This window comes from Ictidomys tridecemlineatus, chromosome 1 (assembly GCF_052094955.1).
Source record: "Ictidomys tridecemlineatus isolate mIctTri1 chromosome 1, mIctTri1.hap1, whole genome shotgun sequence".
Lineage (NCBI taxonomy): Eukaryota > Metazoa > Chordata > Mammalia > Rodentia > Sciuridae > Ictidomys > Ictidomys tridecemlineatus.
In genome coordinates this window covers 15,260,513-15,282,450 of record NC_135477.1, presented here as the reverse complement: position 1 = coordinate 15,282,450, position 21,938 = coordinate 15,260,513, and the positions used below count along the sequence as shown (strand labels likewise).

The 21,938-nt window shown below is 37.0% G+C and overlaps 1 protein-coding gene across 2 annotated transcripts in view; it reads left to right on the top strand.

Moving 5' to 3' along the window:
• Nucleotides 1–19,611, top strand: part of Nhlrc2 (NHL repeat containing 2) — a 58,107-nt gene extending 38,496 nt beyond the window's left edge. The window contains exons 6-12 of one of the 2 annotated variants that reach the window (XM_013356548.4): nucleotides 3,593–3,692; nucleotides 6,524–6,755; nucleotides 7,355–7,477; nucleotides 8,539–8,748; nucleotides 9,735–9,954; nucleotides 12,823–13,066; nucleotides 16,990–19,611. In XM_013356548.4, the coding sequence (XP_013212002.2) occupies nucleotides 3,593–3,692; nucleotides 6,524–6,755; nucleotides 7,355–7,477; nucleotides 8,539–8,748; nucleotides 9,735–9,954; nucleotides 12,823–13,066; nucleotides 16,990–17,002 (1,142 nt within the window). In that variant the 3' untranslated portion in view covers nucleotides 17,003–19,611. Of the gene's footprint in view, nucleotides 1–3,592; nucleotides 3,693–6,523; nucleotides 6,756–7,354; nucleotides 7,478–8,538; nucleotides 8,749–9,734; nucleotides 9,955–12,822; nucleotides 14,659–16,989 lie in introns of those variants that run through there. The other variant, XM_005320689.5, reaches the window with a different exon arrangement.
• Nucleotides 19,612–21,938: the final 2,327 nt, after the last annotated feature.

Here is a 21,938-nt window from a genome sequence, read left to right as displayed (position 1 = left end):
AGCCTTAAACATAGGAAGCGTTCTAGGTGGTCGCTGCACCGCCTTCCTCGTCGCTTGATGTGTAGAATCCCAAAGATCTGCCACAGCCTCACAGCCTTGCTCTTCTGCTTTTCTCATTGCGATGCTTCTGAAGAAAGTAAGTTCCCAGAGACCAAGGTTAAACAAATGCTCACACTTCATTACTGCGAGGCTTTTGCTGGTGTGTGTAGTGAGCCCAGCTGAGCTGGACTGACCTGTTCAGAGAACTCGACCATGGAGGCTCTGTGTGGTTGGCCTTTCAGATGTGCACCAGCATAGCTCTTTTTTGCCAAGTTGGGGCTCTTAGGCTGAGAGCTGGTTTTGCCTAACTCACCCTGCCCCGGTTTTCCTAGGGGAGGACGTTCATGTGGAGATAAGGTGATAGTCCAGCTAGCGGGTGCTCCTTGCGGTACTCCCTGATGATGGCTTAGAGCAACGAGGTGGTGACAGGTGCTCAGATTCTGGATATATTTTAATGAGGAGCCAACAGGATTTACTGAGGGATCCTGTGTGCCCTGTGAGAGAAGGATTAAGGGTGACTCCAGGCTTTGACCTGAGAAGCTGGAAGAATAGTGTATCCGTAATTTTGCCACCATGATAGTGATTCTTGAAGAGGACACGTACATCCTTCATTAGATTTGCTCATAGGGGTTTGGTGTTTTCTAAAACATTATCATTATAAAATTGTTTGTATTTGTTTGATGGTATACAAATAGAATTCATTTTTATGTAGGCTTTATATCTAAATTTATTCATGGCTTCTAATAGTTGCTCTGTAAAATTTTAAAAGTTGGCTGGTGTGGTGACGTATGCTTGTAATCCCAGAGGCTCAGGAGACTGAGGCAGGAGGATCAAAAGCTCAGGGCCAGCCTTAGCAATTTAGCAAGGCCCTCAATGACTTAGTGAGACCCTATCTCAAAATAAAAAATAGAAAGGGCTGGGGATGTGGCTCAGTGGTAAAATGCCCCTGGGTTCAATCCCAAGTACCAAGACAAGATCTTCTCATTTGACAGATGAGGAAATGGAGGTACACAGGCTGGACAAATGATACAATGGGAACTCAAAGCCAAAGCCACCTGGTTCCACAGCTAAGGAAATAGAGAAAGGGTCCAGAACTCTCTTCTTTTAGTGGCCCATCACTCTATAGCATAATTAGTTCTATTCAGAGAAATGGGAGGACTGAGTGGTAGACTTGAAACCGTTATCTTTTATGATGCTTCATTCAGATAGGATTCTAAAAATGTTATTGAATAAATATGGGCTTTGGAAAATTAGGATTAGAAAACCTTCCAGATTAAGTTAAAATTCATGAGAATTGCTCATTTGGTGGACTTTCTGTGCCTTTTGTTTATGTCACTTACTCAAGTTTTTGTTTTTTTTGTTTTGGCCATTTCTTTAGTTCTTATCACCGTCATCTAAGCAGGAGCATAAACTCATTTTCATTGCTTAATGCTGAGAAGTTTATAATCTTGCGTTCATGGTAGATTGAACACAAATAAGCAGTTGTAAACCAGCCCTTTGTGAGTATCCTCTGTTATGAGACAGGCTTAGTAACACTCACTGTAAAATTAACAAGTGCTCATGGAAGATGTGTCCTGCTTTTTACCCTCAATGCCATCTTCTCAAGGGCTCTTCAGTCTGTAAATGCCTTAGGACTCCCCTAAAATGACATGCTATAAAATTAAGGTCCAAAGTCATGCCGTAACGGTTGTGGCTGACATTTGAGTGTCGCTGCCTCTCAGCATTGTCCCAGTGCTCCGCAGGCCTTGGACCTTTCAGTGTATCTAAGGTAATGGAATATGGTATTAGCGTCAGTGTTGCAGTCATTCTAGTAGTCCCAGAGTGTAGCTCCAGAGTAGCTGAAGGAGCAGTGCGGAATGTTAAAAATTAATTGTGGAAAGCTTTTGATCTAGTTTTAAGGTAGGTAAGTAGAGGCTCAGTTCCCAGAATGTATGGACACCAGTGTCATTTTTACCTTAATTTATGATTATAGACATATTTGAGTATGAAATACTAAGTTTAAATGAATTATTTTTCTTTAGATTTTACTGGATAGCAATTAAGAGCACAGAGAAAGAAGTAGCATGTGAAATGATTAAGGGCATTGATGTTTCTGGTGGACTGCCTGGGTTCAGAGTCCAGCTCCTTCGCTGGCTAGCTCTGTGAGGCTGACAAGTTATCTGACCTCTTCGAGCCTGTTTACCCAGCTATAAGTCAGCCCTCCTAACAGCATCTCTCTCACCGGGCTTTTGAGAAACTGTAATGAAGCTCTGGAAAGTGCTTGGCACATGGCAGCCACAGTTATTTGAGGACGATCCTCATCATTGCATTTTTTTGTTTGTTTGTGGGTTTTTTGTTTTTTGTTTTTTTGGTTAGTTGTTTGGTTGTGTGTTTTTTTGTTTTGTTTTGTTTTTGTTTTTGTTGTTAAATTGAAAGAGATACCAGTTAATGAAAAAAAAATTCTCCTGGATACAAACTACATAAAATTAAAGGAAACATAAATAACATGACCTTTCTAAGACATTCCTTTTATTATAAGATAATGTCTGAGCAAATTATTTTAGTTATAGTGCCTCAATTACTTTAGAATACATTTTAAATTAAAATAATAAAATATCTTAACAGTAGAATTAATTTGAGAAGTAGACCTTTGTCCCATTGTAATAAGTTGTGATATCGTTCACTTTCTAAAAAAGAAAATTATGTTTAGTAAAAAGCTATGTTGTCATATATTACAGTCTTGGTTTTATTTTTTGTATGTCAGTCCTAAATTTTTTTAAAAGTTACAACCAATTAACCATGGGTTTTTAAGTAGTTGTTTTGATTTGTGTCTGAATTACAGACTCTGATGGAATACACATTTCTTGAACTCTTAAAAGTTCTGTTCTTTCATGGAAATTGTTCAAAGAAGCTATTATTAACGAGTATAACCTAGAGGGTTTGTTCTAGATATTTGAGAATTTCTTTGAAGAGTATGTCAGCTCATTTATTTTGTTATATATGATAAGAAATCAGATAGTTAAAAACATTGTGCTCAGAATGCAGAGAAGCATAAGTCTATTAAGAATATTTTAATTCCCCTAATTTAATTATTACACATTGTATACATGTGTTGAATAATTTTAGTGTATCCTAACACTTTGGATTATCGTGAAATCTTACAATTCCAGATGAAATTATAAGTCTGAGCTGGGTGTAGTAGCGCACGCCTATAATCCCAGCCACCCAGGAGGCCAAAGTGGAAGAATCTCAGGGTAACTTAGCAAGACCCTGTCTCAAAATTAAAAGGGTGGGGGCAGGGATGGAAGGACAAAGTATAGGAGTTAGCTCAGTGGTTGAATGCCCCTGGGTCCAATCCCACTACTGAAATGAAAAGAAGAAAAAGAATTTATAAGTGAAGAAGTGAACCTCTCACAAAACAGAAAAATTTCAAAAGCAACATAAAAACATAAAACATATTTTTTCTTTTGTGATTTATAAATATATTGCTATTGTTCATGAATTTAAATTTCTGAAACAAGTGGAGTGTTTATATTACCAGATGTGAATATAGTAATTATTATTTTTTATAAAGGTTCAGAGGTCCAGAGAGATGACATCCTATGGATAGCCATGGCAGGGACCCATCAGATATGGGCACTCCTGCTGGACTCTGGCAAACTACCGAAGAAAAAGTAAGTCTCTGCATCTTTCTTTGAGTGGACTGTATTCTAACGGCTCAGAGTTCCCTCCCCCAGGGTTGCCATGCTCACCAGGCCCACTGGACTAGGCAGGACACTCTAGCTTATGCTACCAGGGCAAATGAGACCCAGTTCTTGCTGGCTCAGAGCAAGACACTTTCCTTGCTCACTGTGCAGATTCTCTGGGGAGCGCTGCTCTGCCACCCTGGCTGATGAAGCCACTGCCTTTTAGAGCTTTGCCCATCATCAAGGTAGATCATGAGGGAAGGAGGTGGCGAGTCACTCACTGGCCCCTAAACTTCTGCAAAGTGACACACATCCCCTCTACTCACATTTCACGAGCCAAGCAAGTCTTGTGATCACATCTGGCTTCTAAAAGCCCAGAAGAGCTGTCCTCCTGAGCATCCAGAAAAAGAACTAGAAATATTTGGTGAGCCCTTAACTAATGACACATAGTTCCAGTAACTGCTGTTCTTCCTTCAGATGGAGGAGCATCGCGTGGCAGAGTGGTCACTAAGTTCAGGTTTTATAGTCAGGCCTGAGTTGAACCCTAGCTTTGCCGTTGACTGACTCTGAGTTTAGGAGAACTCATCTGTTTGATTTCTAAGCCTCAGTTTCCTTACTCATATTGATCTCCTATACTTTCTTTGATAATGAATAACCTGTGAAGAGCTCAGTGTAATGCCTGGCACATACCATAAACACAGGTCAATTTACTGCCAACATAGGGTATATGAGAATGGAAAGGTGGTGTCTCTACAGATCTTTTCCCATAGAGCCTTTCTGCCTCTGCCTGACATTCCAGGTATAGATGGCCACACCCTTCTCTGTGGCCTCACTATAATCCAGATATCGTTCCATCACTGTGCTTGTAAGTTTGCCCAGCCTTTCTTTTTCTTCCTGTCTCTCCCTTCTTTAACTAGGTCCTCATACTAGACCATCTCTTAAAGAAAGAAGCTCTGTCCCTTTCATTGTTGCATCCCCTGTACCTAATTATGTATCTGGTACTCAGTAAGGTTTTGTAGAATAAATGAAGTATAAAAGTCAGTAGACCATAAAGGTCATTAAATCACCATAGAAAGTAAGGTCCTCTCAATTATCTTTATCAGTAGAAAGGAGCAGTTATATAGAAAATTGAAAATATCAGGTATTCTAAATATTATGTATATGTGTGTGTGTGTGTTGCTTTGAAACATATTTATGTAATGTTTTACAACAATCATATAAAAATATTTATTAAATACACTCAGTGCTAGGACTAGAGATGAAAGGATATGCTCACTAAATTAAAGATAAAATGAAAACATGCAGTTGCCATACTCGGTGGGCTACAGAGGAAGAATCAGATCGCAAACAATTCAAAAACAGTGTATGTAGAAAAGAATCACTGGAGCAGTCTTCATGTTGAAATTGTCCTGAATATAAGTAAGAGTAAGAGTTGAGTGTCAGAGAACGCTTCCTGGAAGAGGCATACTGGACTGAGACCCCATGGAGGAGCAGGGCTTCCACAGGGGGACAGGGGCAGTTTCCAGGCAAGAGCTGGCACCAGTGATGTCAGTGGCAGCTGATCACCCAGTGCCTTGTGAGTCCTCTTAAGAGATTTGGACATTCTGCAAGCCTTTATAGAAAGGGTCAGGCTGGGAGTGACATGATTAGTTCTGTGATTTTGAAAGAACCCTGGCAGCATTCAGATTGGGACAAAACTGGAGATAGAGATGCCATCGAGGAGACTGTCAGTGCTATCCAGGCTAGAGGTTACCAGCAGCGTACGTGAGGCTTAATTGTAAACAGCAGACAGAAGTAATGGAGCTTGCCAGAATATGTTCTTCTGGGTGATGGCTATTTTGGACATAAATGGTCAAGGGCTGTCTAAGTTTCTTAATTAAGTAAGATCGTCATTCTTGTTCATAATAGGAAAATGAACACTTGGTTCACATTGACCCTCACCTTTGTTTTAAGGATGCATTATCTTTATTCATGACTGGTCCTCAAGTAGTAATGACCCCTAATGTTTTAAAATGTACTGCTTTTTCTCACTCTTTTTTATTTGATTAAGGGGGTTCATTTTTTAAGTATTTAGACTTTTAATAGTAATTACCTTTCAATTTATTTGTTTTGTATATTACATTTTAAGTCAGCTTTTTCCCTATGCATGAATTTAGAAACTAACCTGTAAAACTTTCTCTATATCACAAAAAGGATCATTCCAGTATCCTGAGTGGACATTTCCCTAGTATATGTAAGAAGTTGATTTGATGTGACTCAGTAGTCAATGCAGTAAGGTCAGCCTATGTCATTTTCCTAAAGTAGTGATGCCTGACCTGGCTCTCTTTCAAAAACTATTACTTAATTCCTTTTGTTATTCTCTATTTTTACACAAGAGCATAAACATTTTTAATGAAAATGTAAGCTTTAAACTATCACGAATTAGGTAGTCTTGTTAGTTTCCTTTCGGAACTTAATGTTTCATGCAGCAAACCAGTCAGGACATTAAACTGGGAATAAACTTTATCAAACAATCTGACCATTATTTTTATAATTCCAATCCTGTCGGGGATTTCCTGTTTGGCCTTTGAGAGGGCTTTCAGTTGTGTGTATGTTGAAGAAAAGTAGGAAGGTTTCTACCCAGTGGCTGAATAAGTAATGGTTTGGAAAATTACAGAGAAGGCTGACTAGCACAGTTTCACTAGGCCAAGATCACTAATTTTGATTTTTTTTTTTTACAGTGCTATCACCATTGATTAGATCATTTTCATTAATTGTTGGATGACTATATTGGGCACAATATCCCATCTATTGATGCCATCTATGACCTTGTCTTTCAGTGAGCTAAAAAAAGGAACCTGCCTTCGGTTTGCTGGAAGTGGAAATGAGGAAAATCGAAACAATGCGTATCCTCACAAGGCGGGCTTTGCCCAACCTTCAGGTCTTTCTCTGGCCTCTGAAGATCCCTGGAGCTGCCTATTTGTAGCAGATAGTGAGAGCAGTACAGTGAGAACCGTCTCGCTGAAAGATGGAGCAGTGAAGCACCTCGTAGGAGGAGAAAGAGATCCCATGGTAAAGAAAGTCACTTTTGCAGTGTGCCCAGTCACTGATCAAGCTGTCAGTTTCCTGAATTGTGCAGAGTTAATGAAACTTAGGAGAAGTCATTCTTGGCCTGTTCATGAGATCAAATGAAGGTCAAGCCTAAGAAAATATGAGTATAAAGAAAAACAAGTAAAGCCAACTAAGAAAAGTAAATCAGTGCTACTTGATGATATGTAACCATGTAAACGTTAAGGTTTTAGAGAGAAAGAAGGGATAGAATATTGCTCACTGAGAAGAGAAGAGCGCATATTAGATGTTGGTTGAAAAGGGCACCAGATTCGATGATTTAGCCTGTTCCTCACCACGCGTGAGTAGAGTGGCGATGCACCAAAACCAGCCCAGGCCACAGTCCTGTGAGTCCCTGCCAGTCTACAGCAAGTGTCCAGCCCTGATTGTATGAAAGACAGGCCTTTTCCCTTTTAACTGTAATAGCACATACAGCTATATTAATTTTCACTTTATTTTCTTTTTTTTTTTTTTTTTTTCTTTTTTTTTTTTTCACTTTATTTTCTAACAAACATTATAAAAATTAATAACTGCTGTTTCTTTCTCTTTAAAAAAAATAAAAGAATTTATTTGCTTTTGGTGATGTCGATGGAGTAGGCCTCAGTGCAAAGCTTCAACACCCACTTGGAGTAGCGTGGGATAAAAAGAGAAATTTGCTTTATGTGGCAGATTCCTATAATCACAAGGTGAGTCTTGACAGAATTATATAATGCCTTGCTTTTGCCTGTGGTGTTTAAAACGCTGAAAGATCTGTGTACCTCCTACAAGTGCCACTCCAGAATACAGAGGAACAACAGCCCTTGGCAGCTATGTACCAGCTTGTTCTGTGTTTCTTCTGGTCCTTTCTTTGGCAAGATATTATGATGATATCTGAAGCAGGAAAAGCACTAAACTTGGCTATAATAAAAAGTTATGAATTGTGTGGGTTCAGCAGCACGCACCTGGAGTCCCAACTTCTGAGGAGGCTGAGACAGGAGGATCTCAACTTCGAAGCCAGCCTGGGCATCATAGCACAAGATCCTGCCTCAAAATAAAAAGAGCTAGTGATGTAGCTCAGGGCTAGAGCACCCCTGAGTTCAATCCCCAGTACCCCTCCCCGCAAAAAAGTTATGAATTGTGATCCATCAAAATATGTTCAGGAAATAAGGAGAAAGCAAATAGCGTGGAAGATAATGTGTCAACTAGCAGGCGAGGGCTTCTGAGCTCTCGTCTTCGCAGTGCCTGCTGCCACGAAATCCCATCTCCACCAGCGTCCCCACTTGTCTTTTTAGTGGCTTTAGTTCCCATTGCATGTTTCTTTTTTAGAAAGCATCCATAGATAACAAATGTTAACACTTTGTAATAAGAGATCATAAATTTAATATGTTTGAGACGTGACTGATGTCATTAAAGAAGTTCAAATCTTCTGTCAGTGCTAGATGCTCATGAGAAAAGGGTCAGTTCAGTTGTGAAAGTATGTTCCACTGTAAAGAAAAACAATAGAAATATTTATTTTTAATTACAGAAAAAAATTTATCCAAGATTACACCTAGAAAATACACAGTTTTTAGTTCTTGGGGTGGAATACCTCTTCTTAGATTATAAGTGTTGGGCTTTTCAAGAGAATAAGGAAATACCTACTTTTTTTTAGATTTATTGATAATTTAATGGCAATCCAAAACTCTAACATTTTCTGGATGCTATACCTTTCCATTATACAAGCCTGAGGTGGATCTTCAGATACATAAATTTTGTTCTTTTTCTTTAGATTAAAGTTGTGGATCCAAAAACAAAAAGCTGTACAACATTAGCAGGAACCGGAGACACAAATAATGTTTTCAGTTCCAGTTTTACTGAGTCATCTTTTAATGAGCCAGGAGGCTTGTGTGTTGGAGAGAACGGTCGGTTATTATATGTCGCAGATACCAATAATCACCAAATTAAAGTGATGGACTTAGAAACAAGAACAGTTTCTGTGGTAAGTGAACTGCAGCATAAGTTGAGGGTGTGGTTTTAAGAACAGTACTCAGGTGCCATGGCACTGACAGAGATGCTTTGAGTCAGACCATCTCCAGTGGCTCAGGTGACACGTGGAGGTGGTATAGTAAGCCCTCCTCCGAGGTGTTCTGTGATAACCAGACCAGCAGGACTGCTTTGAGGATATCCTGTCATTCCTAAAATATAAGTTCCATCTGTGCTGAGAGTTTGAGAAAGAGACTGGGAGTTGGAGAGAATTTGATGAACCTTCAAGAGAAAAGGAAGGAATCAGATCTGTTTTTAAATATATAGATACACCAGCACATACTACATACACACGGCACGTGGGTTGGGTAGTGTTACGCAGTGATCCTGAGATTATCGTGTAATCTTTGTTCCCTATGGTGAATCCAGTACCAAATTATCTGCCAGAGGAAGTTTTAGAATCCACATTTTAAAGTTGTGGACATGGTCTATAATAGAATTGTAAGAGAAGTATCTATCATTGCTACCTCTTGATGAATCACCTTTACCTGGGGGGGGGGGAAGATTTGTTTCTTCTAAAATTCTAGTAATCTGCAAAGAATATGTTTTAAAATAAAAAAACAGTTTACCATCAAAGCTGTCATCTTTCTTCACATAGATCTCTGTTATAAGATGAATAACATACTTGGCTACAAATTATAAGGGGATGGATATATCTACTACATTTAAATTCATAAAATCTTGCTTTGATTTCCTGCCACCTATAAACATAACTGGACAATTACTCTTTTATAAGTATTGGTTCTCTTTTTGCTAAGATGAACATTTCTCTCTACTCACAGAATAATCTGGAGGGCATCAGGACAAACACTTTCTAATTCAGACTAGAATGACAGTTTCAGTGATAGAGAAATTCATTTTCCTACTGAAATCTAAAAATAAACTCACTCTCAATTGCTGTACAGTACTGGTGCTTTAATAACAGATTTTTTGATTTCCTAGCTCCCTGTCCTCAGATCTGAAAATGCTGTGGTAGATGGCCCATTCCTAGTGGAAAAACAGAAGACGGTACCCAAACTGCCTAAATCTGCCCCGAGCATTGGGCTTTCCACAGTAACTGCTTGTCCTGGGCAGACGCTGCAGTTCAAGCTCAGACTGGACCTCCCGTCAGGAGCAAAGCTAACTGAAGGAGTATCCAGTTGCTGGTTTCTAACAGCTGAAGGTATGAAAATATTTAATAAATTTTTTGTGTTTAATACAATAATTTTTGCTCATTTATCATGTGTTATTTTTTACTCAGTGATTGAGGAAGATTATATGAAAAAAATGAATTTAGATCTAACCCACATTGGCAGTTTTCTTTGATCTCAGAGGTCCTTTCCTCCATTTTATTAAAGGACAGTGTAACTCACTGAATTACACCTCAGTTGTTAGCAGTTTCTTAGAGAATGGACTTGCCTATGCTTCTTCCCATATTCTAAGCTTGTTCTTCATTTTTTTTTCATTTTTGTTCCCAAAAAGAATCTTTTAAAGTTAAAGTCTGAAATAGAGAAATGAAGTGGCACCTCCTTATTTAACATCTTTTTCTGTAACTCATCTGTCTAGTCACCTTAACGCAGTCCCTGCCCTTTATAGTGTGAGCTAGCTTCTTGTTTCATTCATGGATGCTATGGAATAAGCATACCGCCTGGTTTTACTAGAGTTTTTCTAGAGCTTTCCATCATCTGTAATGTAGCGGACAGCAGTTCTACAGTGGGATAGTAGTGGTCCAGAACTTCTGAAAGTAGGACTTCTTGTCTCAAATGATCATCCTCTCTCCTAGTCTCCCACGCTCTTTCACACGTTCTCACTCAATCTTCCATTTCCTCCCCAACTCTTTTTCCCTCATACCCTCTCACACACTTTTTTTTTGTACATTACCCAAATCCTGGCTTCATGCCTTCTTACCTTCATACATTCTCAGAACAGAAGCCACTCAACAAGTCTAAATCAAGAGGACAAAGAGAACTTGGTGGGCCAGCTGTGTAGATGCCAGTTAGAGACTGGGAGGCTGGCTGGGGCGGGCTGACTGAGCCTACAGGGAAACCACCCCCTCACTCCCTACAAGGAGCGGGGCAGCCATGCGCTACTCAGAGAGTTGGAGCTAGCTTTGTAGACAGAAGAGTTGTCCCACAGCCCTCTGGCTTCACAGCAGACCCTATACTGCTGGTTTAACTGTTGTGTCTGTGCCCCCAGGTCTGAAGTGGTGCATCAGCTGGATATCATTAATCTCATTTCTCTCTGTGTAATTGTAGAGCAGCGTATTGATTTTTAAAATAAGATGTTGACAGATTAACATTTTTAACTCTGCTTTGTTAAACAGATGAATTACTCTCAAGTCATTGGGATATAAAATACAAATGGTACTAAAGTGAAGTGTCTGGGGGAAAATACTTAGCTCTTTCATCACTTGTCCAAGATATTTGTGCCATTTTTATTACATACAGGCAAATAAACTTTTAGGCAAGATTTTGAAAATTATTTTATGGAATACATTTGTACACTTAGGATTAAAAGATATTTTCTCTTTTTGGCTGCTTTTTGAGACAGTTAAAGTGGTTAGCATATGTGAAAGTTTTAAGCCAAAAGAAAAAAAAGCAGAAAAAAAAAAACCCTCTGGCATATATTATAAATTCACAGATCCTTAATGTCATATATATGAAAATAGGTAAAGAAATATTTTCTTTTATTTCTTGATTTGAATATTAAAATAGAGCAGTTTATTATTTTCCCATCTGGCTTTAAAATTTAAGAAATTCTGTGCTAATTTTCTATCGGGTGAAATCAAGGATTAAGTAGAGCATACTCCCAGTCCAGAACTAAGTAAAGAAAGCCAAAGAATTTTCAAGAGAATTGTAGACCTGTTGAAAAACTCCTGCATAAACTCTCTGCACTTAACTCCCATTCTTCCCTTTCACCTTCTCCTTATTCTTCTTAACTTTTTTAATTGCAATTTCTAGAACTGAGCAATGGGGTGTCTTAAATTTTCTCAAATTTCATTTTTCAGTCAACCGAATATTAGAAGCAATCAACCAAAGGGGAGAGGAGAGAACACTAATAGAGGCAGGCTCTTGAGTCTGTGGCTCCTCAGGAGGCAAAGAAAAGAGACAGAAAGCTAAAAAGTGTCTCATGGCTACTCAGTGGAGGACCCAGCTTTTGTACAAAGGCCAAGTCATTGATGCATCGTGAGAGATGTTGAGTGTTCTCTAGCAGGAAGACTTTCTGGCTGTGTTTCCCAAATCTGACTCCTGGTGTCTGCCCCTGTGAGCAGAATGTCCGTGCAGTACTGCTTCCTCAATAGGACACAGGCCTTCCTCAGAGAGAAGGCTCGAAATGAATATAGACGGTTAAGAATTTTAATACTAGAAGGCTTAAAGTTCTTTAGTGGTTTATTGAATGTTTGTTATATAGATGATCTTAGTATCTAAGTCTAAGATGAGTTTTATCTATTAAAATGAGGTAGAAAAAAATCTTAGTTTCTGTATTGTTTGGACTCAGAGATTGTATACATGGCATTATCTGTATTTTTATTATTATTACTCTAAGAATTTACCATTATCTTAACTAAAAAAATAATGAATTTACCATTATCTTAACTAAAAAGCCACTGTGGAGTTGTACATACACTTGTATTCTCTAGATGAAGTTCTTTTTGTACTGTGTCTCTGTGTCTCTGTGGTAAAATGTTCTGTTATCTCACATAGCTTGTGTTTATTTAGCCTGCTTAGATTTCATTTTGAAATTTGGGGCTTAAGGATCTAGAGCCATATTTGTAATATTCAGCTTGATTTCAGTAGAATTAAGTTTATGATTTATGGTGTTTAAACAAAGGAAGAATTGTAATAATTACATATAGAAATCACCAGATGGGGCTCATTTGTGGTCATTATGTCTTATTTATATTTATGCCTTTGCCCCAGATTGCAGTGCCCAGCATTAGAAACTTTCATCAATATTAGTTGATTGAATGTATCTTGTCTCCCTGAGATTTTTCCAGTCTCCTACTTGTCTTCTTATACAATCTTAACAATTTATTTCTTTTATTTTCTAGGCAATGAGTGGCTTCTTCAAGGACAGATACCATCTGGAGACATAGAGAACATTTCCAACCAACCAACGATTTCACTGCAAATTCCTGGCAATTGCTTATCACTTACAGCAGTTGTATCTATCAGCGTGTTTCTCTATTACTGTAGTGCAGACAGCAGTGCTTGCATGATGAAGGGAATTTTGTTCAGGCAGCCTTTAGAGATAACTTACACACAACCAGGGTACATAGATCCAGTAGAGCTCAGGTATGTATTCTAGCAAGCCAGCTAGCAGCACTTAGTCACAAGCCCTGTCCTCCATTCCTTTCATTACAGAAAAAATTTTATTTCTGTTTCTGGATTCAAGACGCCCATTGCTCAGTTCTAGCAACTAAAATTAAAATAAAGCTATGCTTATTTATTATTGTACACAAATTCATTCTGCTTTTATATTAGCTATGTCATTGACCATCATTTAGACAAAGATATGAAATCTCTGCAGCTATTTGGCAAAAGCCTGAAGACTACACTATAAAGAATATTATAAGATAATTTGCAGTGCTGATATAATCATACCAAGTATTTTAACTAACTTTTTCTACCTTTATTAATAGAAATAAACACATTTGCATATGTAAATTTTATAGTAACTTTAGATAGACCTAAGCTCCAGTCTACATGTTTGTGTAAGGATACCTGCCATTTAAGGCATAAGGTTTACTTTAAGCCAAAAAAGAAAAAAATATATTTTATTTTCTTTACAGTAGATGCTTAGAGCATGTGGTGGTTACATATACCTTTATTCCCTTCTGTGATTTTCTCAGCTGAAATATTTTTTTAAAAAGAGAGTTTTGATCTATTTTTATTATAAATTATTTGTTGTTTTAATACAGCATTATTAATGCCTTATAACTTTATACAGAAAAAGTTGAGCATATAGGCCTCTTCCTTAACTGTTTTTTGGTTTGGTTTGGTTTTTGAATGAACACATTATCACTAGATAATGAATGGCTCCCAGAAATAGTATAAGTTTCAAGGAGAAGGGACTTAGGACACATTACTGTCTGTGATAAAAAATTTATTGTGACAGCTGAATCTGATATAAATGGGTATGTATGTTGTTTCAGAAATTTATGTTGTACTTGTAAGCTTTAAATGCAGATTTGTTGGTTTTGGGGTTTTTGATTCCCATATTTAAAATTTAAATTTTGATTGTTGATCGTGATGTTTTTAAGATCACATTTAAGTCTTCATATTGAAATTTTCAATGTGAAGTACTTTTGTGTAATTCACAGGTATAGTATATCTTAACTACTTTTTAAAATATTAGAGCCAAAACATATACTGTTTTGTTGGTTTTTGGTTTTTTGAACTCTAAAAAAAAAATAGCTACTGAGAATACTGGAGATTTTTAGAAAAAATTACTGTTATCACAATTTATTTTATAACTATCTAAAAACTTACTCTTGTTTTTCCAAAAGTAGATTCAACATGTTTGTGATTTAATCAGCTTACAAGATCTTAAAAACCTCAGGCGGACCATGTTTATTTATTTAATAAATATTTATGAACAATATGGAATAATATGCTTCCCCTCCTTATATTTTTAGACAATATGACATAATATGCTTCCCCTTCTTTAAAAACAATGCTAAATTTGAAGTGTAATCTTTTAAACACATTGTCTGCTCATTTATGTATATTTTGGGAAATACAGTTTTGAAACATAGTATTTACTTGTTTCAGAAGGTTGGTGAAATCTCTTAAGAGAATGTATAGATCATGACTTTGATTAGTTAATAGCCTACAAAAACTACTTTTACAGAAAAATATAAAATAAAAAAGAATTCTGTTTAAAATTGTATGTAATTACCTCATTAAACCTTTTCCCTCCACAAACAACCAAAACATAATTTTCTCTTTTATGGAGAATAGACCTTATTACTTTTTAATGTCATTGACTTATCATACTTCTCATTTCCACTTGGACAGGATGAGAATATTTTGGCTCGTTTCCTGTATAAGGACATAAATAGTCTCACTCTCTAAAAGAAATAGAGTTTTAACTTGCTAATGTAGAAATAACTGATGACTTATTTTTCAGTATAATACCCAGAATATGTTTATATATTTTTGTGTACATTAAAAATTCAAAACTACTTTTTAAGCTTTCCCTTTACTTGCCTAGGTAGAGTTTTGGATTAGTTTTAAGCAAATGCTTTTCTTGATTTTCAGAGTACTCTTTTATTGAACATTCTTATTCTTACCCACTGCCAGTCTGCATTGTTTTATACACTAAAAATTTTATTTATAATGGATTAGTATGATTTTGAATAAATCACACTAAAGCAATATAAATGTGATTCTAGAATTTATAACTAACATAAACCTCTTATATAAGAGTAGGCACTATAAAGCTTATTTTTAAAACTTCTTGATCCATGTCTGCCTTCTGTTTTTCGTTAGGGCTCTTATTTTTTTACTTTTGCTTTTCTGTTGCACAAGTTATGTCCAGTGGGTTTCAAAAGAGTTAAAGTTTCAGTTAAGTCATCTTAATTAAAATACTAGTAAGATAACATTACACACATTTTGACATAATGCCTGGATTTTTACCCTGAATTATCCTTGCTGTGATATCATTTTACAAATAGTAAGATTTTTTAAAAAAAATTGATACTCAGGATCAATATGATCCCTGGAAAGAATTTTGCTTATCTTGAGTATTCTATCTCAAGCAAATATTTAACCTATTCACAAGAGAAAACCTTGTGTTTAATCACCTATAAGTGTAACTTTGGCAAAGTTCAAAGACTATGAAAAACAATTTTATCCCTAACTGTCTAATAATGTATTTAGTTAGAGTATTATCAGGTCTTCAAAAAGCTACAGTAAGCTTAATATATAGGTCTTAATGCAGCCCAAAACTATATAATATGTGTGGATGAATGTGTGTGTATGTGTACATGGATGTGAAGATTAGTTCAAGAAGTTCTCACATTTCTTTTATGGCCAGTCTACTTTCGAGCTAATACCCCTGAGATAAGTTATTCTTTACTTGTTTTTCCAAAGTTGGAAAATTGGGGAAGATAATAAAAATATGTACCTATAGCGTAATAATTTTTTTTTAGCATTTAGTAAATAATGAAACTGCTACTTAAAGGCTTAGTTAATAATAATAAGTTGACCACAGACACACATGGCTTGACATTTTCTTTGCAACTGCAAATTTACAGGAAAATCTTTATCTACCAACTATTTGTTGTGTTAGTATTCTCCATAGAGTTGGTGTTGAAGAAGAGAAAGTTCTATAATAAAGCATATCATTGTTTTCCAAACAGTACTGTAGTTATAAAGATGCATGCCTACAGTCATATTAAAACTTTAAAAAGATATTCTGGACCCATGAATAATCCACTTGCTTCAGAGAAGGTCCAGATACCCTGAACCATACTCCAACAGCACGTGCCTAACAACTTGCACCAGGATACCTGTTTTAACCCGAAGTTTCACTCTGATAGTGCTTACAGGATCTTCAAAGTGCTTTAACAGATACTGCCTTAATTGAGCTTCAAAATAACCTTATAAACTAGACAGGAAGATTATTGTTTCTTTTGTGCAGATGAGGGAACAGCTTTGAGATCAGAAAGCTCCCAAAATGACGTTGATACCTAGAGCAGGGCTGGGTGTCCACAGTTGCTAGGTGATGTGGGATGACGAGGGAGGAGAGTGAATGGTAGATATTTTGTCCTGGCTCAGGTCTCCTAACTCCTGGCTCTGCTACACTAGGGTATAAGGTTAAAAAGCCAAGATGCAGAACACTTACTTCTGTGAACACTTTCTTAGGCCTCCAACTAGGTAGTAAGCATTTCCCAGTGCTTCTTCAAACGCTTTGTACAATAACTCAGGATGGCCTTGAGAGGGAAGGACCAGAAGCTGAGATAGGGGTGAGCAGTTGTACCAGCAGAGTCAAGGTCACACATTCAGGAAGGGGCATCTTTCCAGGCTCTATGTAGTAATTCGTCAATCCAGAGAACCCAGTACTCTTAATGATTATTTTTGAAGTTTAAATCCATCTAATTGCATGCTTTTTTGTTATAAACTATTATTCAGGCCTTAAAATGGTCTGAATAATTGTTTCCCCAAAGACTTTTATATATGACTCTTCTTTAATCCACAAATTTTCTTGGCAGATGCGTGTATTAAAGAAATCCCAGTGCTGGTCCCACCTGTGTGGCTTCAGTTGGTCTGCGGACAGTAATGAAGACCATGGCCGCAAGAGTTAACAATTCTTAGCACAGGACTGTTTCAAACCCTGATAAGATCATTTGTATTTTAAGAAAATTTTGTTTCCTTAGCAAATTAGCTCTAGTAATGTAAAGTCTAGTGTTTTCTTGCTTCATAAATACTGGTATGTAGACCATTCCACAATGACACAAATACATGCAATTCAATTTCAGTAAAGTTTTTGCCAGGGTCAGCCTATGATTTCAGCATTAGATGCTATTAAAAGAAATGAAGCAAAGTGCTAGCAGTGATTATCTGCCAGTGATTCTGATTAATGATCATTCTTATACAGAATGCAGTCATCTTTTCACTGTTAAATGGCTTGCTTAATAAATACTAACAGTAGCATGCACTAAGGAATTTATTAATTTTAGTATAAAATCTCATTCCTGAAATCTATAAGGTGATGTATGTCCATTTAAGAAAGTGATGAACGTTGACATATTTTAAAAGTGGAATTTACCATTAATCACCAAGATTGCTTTTTCCACCTGTGGCACATAGTTTATGTGAATGAAGAATTAGCACTAATCTTAAATCACTGTTTGTCCCAAATAAGTAAAAGTTTGCTTTTCATTCATTTCTTTGCACTAGGTTAATATAAAGAATAGTACTTTAAGTGAGAGGCTCGAGTCATCTATGTACATTCCACAGCCGACAAGCCCTGGCCCTTGCACATATTCAACCTGCCTCCTTTAGCCTGGCCTCCTTTGGCAGAGTCTGCATACAGAAGAATGGAGGCGGCCCTACTCGGCTTTTTGACACAGCCCTTCCTTTTCTTAGTGTGCTGGTTTGGTTTAATCATTTCCAAAGGTTAGAGTTGTAAAGTTAAAATACCAGCCACGTGTCATGGACCATTTGCCTAGATAGAGTTAGTTGTTGTTTTGGTGTCCTTCCCTGGCATGCCACTCAAGAGGACCAAGGGATGTTTTGTTCTGTTGAAAGCCTCAGGACCAAAAGCAGAGTATTGCAGACATCTCCAAGTATTCCTCCCCCTGGACCATCCACCTTTCATTAAAAAGCACTACATAAGCACAAATGAGTACTCAACAGTCTTGTACCAAAAAGCATCCTTGTAGCTGTCCAGAAGTGGTAAGGATTCCTTCCTCTGTCAGTCTTGGTTAAGAAACACAGGGTTAGGCAACATTGTCAGATTTTTAATGTTAAATACTTGAACAAACACAATTTACCCCTTTTTAATTTTAATGTGTTTGGTTACAGGTTTCCATTTGAAATAAGTGAAGGGAGAACTCAGTGCTAAGAAGTAGAGAAAAAAAAAATCAGCCCTCAGATTTAAGCAGACCAGTTTAAGCAAAATTTTTGTTAATTCTTTCTTTACGTAGTTTGTGCAATGCTCATGAAAAATATGTTGAGATAAATAGGACAAAACATTAGTCAATAAATTATGTTTCTTAAGGGTAAAAATAGACAAGTTCCTGACTCCACCATGTAACTGTCTTCCACTTTTAAAATTTCATAGTCATTATTCTTAGTCCCACTGGGAGGGAACACCAGCCGATTTGTGTTGGGATGGAGCTACGTGTGACACGTTGTACTGTATCCACGCCTGTGAACCGTCGTCATTGGCATCATCTGGAAAACAGAAACCACCATTCCCCTGCACACTACCTCCTGCTCCTTAGAAACCACAGAGTTTGTGTAGAAGTTTCAGGGAGGAACTGTGGTCATGTCAGTAACCATAGATAGGGAAGAATGAGTTTCTTGTGGGGGGATTTTTTTCCTCCCCTTAAATTCCTATTATCAGTCTTCAAAGTAGGGGAGCAATACCCTTTGTGACTTGAAATCAATTTCTCTGTCATTTGATCTATATGTTCTAATTATACTTCCCATAGGTTAAAATTTTCAAAAAAAAAAATTTAAAATCTCCCTCTTAGGATACATTGAGAGCCATTTTAGGATCACTGTCATTACTTTACATGTGGTTTGTGGAGAAATAAAAATTTGCTGTGTAATTGAGATTTTCATACATTTATCACTGCTTCAAATTATAACATTTCATAAATACATTAAATTATAAAAACTCAGATTCTTTCCTATCTTTTGTGTGGAGAAAGTGTGTGGTTTTCTTTCTGAAACTAGAGCTGGTCTGCTGTGCTGACTTCATCCTTAAAATTCCAAAGTGTAATCATATTTATTTTTTCTTCATTGATTGAAAATGCAATGAAAATCGTAAATTACAAGTTCAGATGCTGATATTTGTAGGTACGGTCTAGTTCTAAAAGAATTTATTTGTGCTTTTTAAAAATATTTAATGTAGACAGACATATTTTTATACAACACTATTTCTACTTTTATTTCAAGACCGTATTCTTCAGTGTCTTTTCTTTGAGTGCATGTATTAATCGTTTGCAGTAAGCACAGTGGCCTTCAGAGATGCAAAAAAAAAGTGCGGTACATGTGATCTTAGAAAGCGAAGGTATGTTTATACTGCATGTGGAAACCTACTGCCTCTCTTTCTAAAGCTGTATACTTTTTTTTCATGAAATAGATTAAATATTTTCTCTCAAGCCATGTTTCTGGGTTTTTTTTTAATATGCTTTCTGTTATATAAGATAATTTTACTACTTAGAAACCTGTAAGCCATGATTTATTTGAACTTTGGGGGAATAAAGTTATTTTAAAAAAACTGAACAAACACTTCAAAATAAAATCATGCTGTCATAATTACATACAGATTTTTAAAAACATTGGGGGTGCTGGGGTTGTGGCTCAGTGGCAGAGCACTGGCCTAGTATGTGTGAGGATTTGCTTCTCAGCATCGCATGTAAAATAAAATAAATGTCCATCGACAACTAAAAACAAAAATTAAAGAAAAAAAAACATTGGAAAGGAGTGACCTGTTCAGAAAATGGTATTAGGAAATTTGAAAAGAACAACAAAATTTAACTCTCTACCTGATACTGTGCAGATAGATTGGAAAGGAATTAGTGACTTAACGTGAAAATAAAACTACAAAAATGCCAGGAAAAGATCAAGGAAAGAATAGTGTGGAAGGTTAGAATGCCATTCCTGGGAGTGGCCTGAAACCCAAAAGCAGTGATGGGAAGATTGACAGGTGTGACCACACAAAAAGTGTCAAGAAATGAAAAAGGAAATGACAAACTTAAAAAATATTTTCAAAACCCAAAACAGACATAGAAATACTGTGTATAATATGTGAAAAGCTCCTATAGGCAATAAGAGATTCCCCAGTTGGAAAAGTCCAAGAAATGTGAGCATGCAGTCCCCAGAAGAGACAGTAATGAAAAGCTGTGCAGTCCCACTGTATCAGGAGGTGCAAATGATTCACTCAGCTACTCGCTGAGTGGTGTTTTATGCTCTTCTAGTCCAGTAATGAACAGGTCAGACAAGATGTCTGCTCCAGACCTTATTTTATAGTTGAGAGGAAAGTCAAGGAGATAAGTAAACAAAAAGACTAATGACTAACAAGGTCTAGGGAGATACCAGGCCTCAATTGCGTTGGTGTGAAAAGAACCCAGTTCCTACAGGTACCTATGTGAAGTACAGGAACCACATTGGATAGTGTTTCTCAAAGAGGCTCTCTGAACTACACTAATACTGGCAAAATACTTGAGAGCCAGTGGACCCAGGTTCTCTCCAACTTGGTACTGTCAGAGTTGAATTTTGGCCATTCGAGTGTAAAATGTTGTGGTGTTGCTTTCTATTGCCATGAACAGTAGTGAAGGTAAATATTTTTCTTATTTTAATGACCCAGTAGTTGCAGAAATTGCCTCCATAAAATACTTGAATATGTGCATGAAAGTATGTCAGCATTGTAATAGTGAAAAACTGAAAACAGTCTATATGTCCATCAGTAGGAAATGTTCTCTGTACAACTGTCTATCCATGCAGTGGAATACAATGCAGGCATTAAAAAGAATCACATCTACTTGCACTCACATGTTATAGGAAGAACACAAGTTTCAGAAGGAACGTGAATATGCTTTTATTTTTTTAAACTGATTCTATACCTACACATATACACATAGAGTCTTTAGGCAAGACCATAAAAAATGACCAGGCGAACAAACTGCAAAACAGTAATTTATGGGGAAAAATGATTGTTCCATGGCCTTCAAAATCATGTGTTAACATATTCATTCTTGAAGTTTCAACTATAAAATGTGTGGAGAAATGAAAAATAGTAAATTTAATATTTCTTTAGTACACTATAAGGCATTTCCGATATTGAGAATTCAGGGTTTTATTGTCAAAAACCTAACAAGAACATTCCAGCTGTGCCTGCTTTCTTAGGATGTAAGTCATGATACAGGGCAAATAATTCCTATACCTTGGCAAATTGTCACATTCCTTTCTTTTGCTCTCAGTGTTGTGAAATGGCTCCGAGAGTTTTTGAGGTGACGGTTTATGCCAGCACCACTTCCTCTGGGACATCTTTTTATTAAGTTCCCTTCACTAAGTTTCTCTGGCTTCTCACCCATGTCCTATCAACCCGCAGCAGTGTCAGCACCCCATGGTCCTCTCAGATTTCACTTCCATTGTTATCACTTTTAATTTCTTTGCTGTACTATTTGTCCTTGTTGGCCAGTGCCCTGTGCTGACTCATCATCTTTGTAAAATGTCACATGGCTGTATCACTAGGAAACAAAGCAGTGTCACTACATGCTTTGCTCTCTGCAGGAACTGAATGAATTACAGATGCCCAGTGACCAGCCATAACAGACTTTGAAAGAAGTGACATTACTGGTTTCGAGTCATGGGGAACATAAGTGACTACATGAGTGATTTGCAGACTGAGGACAACAGTCTAACTTCTAGCTGGAATTTGAACCGTGCTCTTGGAGGACTGGTGTTACTTAAACCATAGTAACTG